Below are 2,572 nucleotides of genomic sequence, written 5' to 3'. Positions count from 1 at the left end.
GTTGACTATCTAGTTTATGCGAGGCAAAGGAAAGTGATCCTTTGGACATGCTTTTGTTGAGGCCAGTGTAATCAACGCACATTCTCCACTTCCCGATCTTCTTTTTAACAAGAATGGGATTGACAAGCTAGTCGGAGTGAAATACCTCTCTATGAATCCAGCCACGAGGAGTTTGGCGATCTCTTCACCTATTGCCCTACTTCTCTCATCGTCGAAGTGACGCAGGCGTTGCTTGGTAGGCTTCGAGCCTAGGATGAGGCGTAGTGCATGCTTGGCGACCTCCCATGGTATGCCCGGCATGTCAGAAGGCTGCCATGTGAAGACATCACAATTAGCGTGCAGGAAGTCGATGAGCTCGCATTCCTATTTGGCCAGGAGCTAGCTCCTGATCCGCACCATCTTAGTTGGGTCGGTGGGGTCGATACCCACTGCCTTGGTTTCCTTGAGCGGGTGGAAGGTCGTCGAGGAGGTCGGTTTGTTGTAATCTGGGACTATTGGGGTTGATGACTCCCCGAGCCGTGGGAACTCAGACGAGTTGATGACTGTGGTGGTGATCTTGAAATGCTCATGGTCGCATGTGAAGGCGTGCGAGAAGGCACTACTTATAGTGATGACGCCGTTTGGTCCTGGTATCTTCAGCTTGAGGTAGGTGTAGTTGAGGATCTCCATGAATTTGGCGTAGCATGGACACCCCAAGATAGCATGGTAGGACCCTGGAAAGTCTACCACCTCGAAGGTGAGCACCTCCGAGCAGAAGTTGGCTCGTTTGCCAAATGCGACGAGTAGATTGATCTGCCCGAGTGGGTATGACTGCGCTCCCAGGATCACCCTGTGGAAGGGAGAACCCGCTAGGCAGAGTTCTGACCGAGGAATGTGCATGGCGTCGAGGGTGTCGACGTAGAGGATGTTGAGGCCACTGCCTCCGTCCATCAGCACCTTAGTGAGGCGCTTCTTGTGGATGATAGGGTCGACGAAAAGCGGGTAGCGTCCTGGTCTTGCCATGTGGGAGGGATGGTCCCTCTGATCGAAGGTGACCAGAGATTCTGACCAACTGAGGAAGGAGGGGACGGCCATCTTAGCGGCATATGCCTCCCTATAGCGCACCTTGTGCTGGCGTTTCATCTAGATGGCATTGGACCCACCGAAGATCATGATGCACTCCTCAGGTTTGGGGAAGCTATCTCCGTCCTTGCCTGCCACACCTCCTTTCTTGGTTGCCATCTCTTTGCTGTCTCCCTCCTTTGGCTAGCCGGCCTATCGGAGGAAACATTTGAGGAGCTCGCAGTCCTTGTAGAGGTGTTTGACGGGGTAGGCATGGTTGGTGCATGGACTATCCATGAGTTTGTTGAAGTGGTCAGGCAGCCCCTATTGGGGATGCTTGCCCGTGCGATCAGCCATGACGACCATCGTGGTGTTGTCCGATCGGCATCGATCCTTTTTGTTCTCTTTTCCACTCTATGTGGAGGGGCCCTCATCTTTGTGCGCGCGCTTGGCCCTGCCTTTATCCTAGCCTTCGCTGAAGACCGCTCTGACCGCCTCCTCACCAGAGGCGTGGTTAGTGGCGATGTCGAGTAGGTCGCAGGTGGTACGGGGTTTCAGGCAACCAAGCTTGTGGATTAGGAACTCGCAGTTCGTCCCGGAGAGGAATACGCTAATGACGTCTGCGTCGACGACATCAGGAAGGGAGTTGCATCATTGGGAGAACCTATGGATGTAATCCTGTAGGGACTCGTTGGACTCCTGCTAGCAGCTCTTGAGGTCCCAGGAGTTTCCAGGACAGACATACATCCCCTAGAAATTTCTGACGAAGACCCTCTTGAGGTCCGCCCAGTTGCGGATGCTGTCGTGCGGGAGGAATTCAAGCCATGCCCGGTCATGTTTCCCCACGCAAATGGGAAGATACTAAATGATGAAATAGTCATCATCCACTCCTCTGGCCCTGCAGGCGAGCCAGAAGTCTTCAAGCCAAATGCCTAGGTTTGTCTCCCCAATGTATTTGGTGATGTTGGTGGGTGGTCCGAAACGCTGTGGGAATGGTGCTTTCCGAATACGCCGGCTGAAGGCCCATGGTCCCAGGCCTTTAGGGCTGGGACTCTGGTCATCTGGTCGGTGACCGCGCTTGGGGCGCATTTCACCGCTCCCCTCGATGGTTTGACTAAGATCCATATCGCCTGCCGCCGCATAGTGGACATCATGATCGTGCTGGGCCCGATGCCGGTTGCTGACGATGCTACGAGCGTCCTGGTGCAGATCAGGCCACTCGTGTACCGGCAGTCGGTGTGGAGCAGGCGCCAGGTCGGATCGTGGCGCGACTGCCACCCCCCAAGCCGTGCCTGACGGCTGTAGCGGTGAGCGAATGGAGCGATCCGTCTGGTGCGTCCCCGTTCCCCTGGACGGGAGAGAGGGCGCGTGTCGGAATCACGACATGGAGCTTTCCACTTGTTGAACGGCAGTGGCTTCTACTAGAACCTGAAGGTTCCGATAGACTACCCGCTCCTAGGGGTCGACAGGCTCGGGAACACCACATAGAAGCATTGCCGCAGCAGCGATGTTCTAGCCAGCCCGAGTGAAT

At 55.3% G+C, this 2,572-nt stretch overlaps 1 protein-coding gene across 1 annotated transcript; it reads right to left on the bottom strand.

Moving 5' to 3' along the window:
* Positions 1–378: 378 nt before the first annotated feature.
* Positions 379–1,074, bottom strand: LOC136537018 (uncharacterized). The gene is made up of 2 exons (XM_066529124.1): positions 730–1,074; positions 379–663 (listed from the first exon to the last, which is right to left on the bottom strand). The coding sequence occupies exons 1-2, from the start codon at positions 1,072–1,074 to the stop codon at positions 379–381; spliced, it is 630 nt and encodes a 209-aa protein (XP_066385221.1).
* Between the last annotated feature and the right edge of the window lie 1,498 nt (positions 1,075–2,572).

The sequence above is a fragment of the Miscanthus floridulus genome, chromosome 2 (genome assembly GCF_019320115.1).
Source record: "Miscanthus floridulus cultivar M001 chromosome 2, ASM1932011v1, whole genome shotgun sequence".
Taxonomy (NCBI): domain Eukaryota; kingdom Viridiplantae; phylum Streptophyta; class Magnoliopsida; order Poales; family Poaceae; genus Miscanthus; species Miscanthus floridulus.
This window is presented reverse-complemented; position numbering and strand designations above follow the sequence as displayed.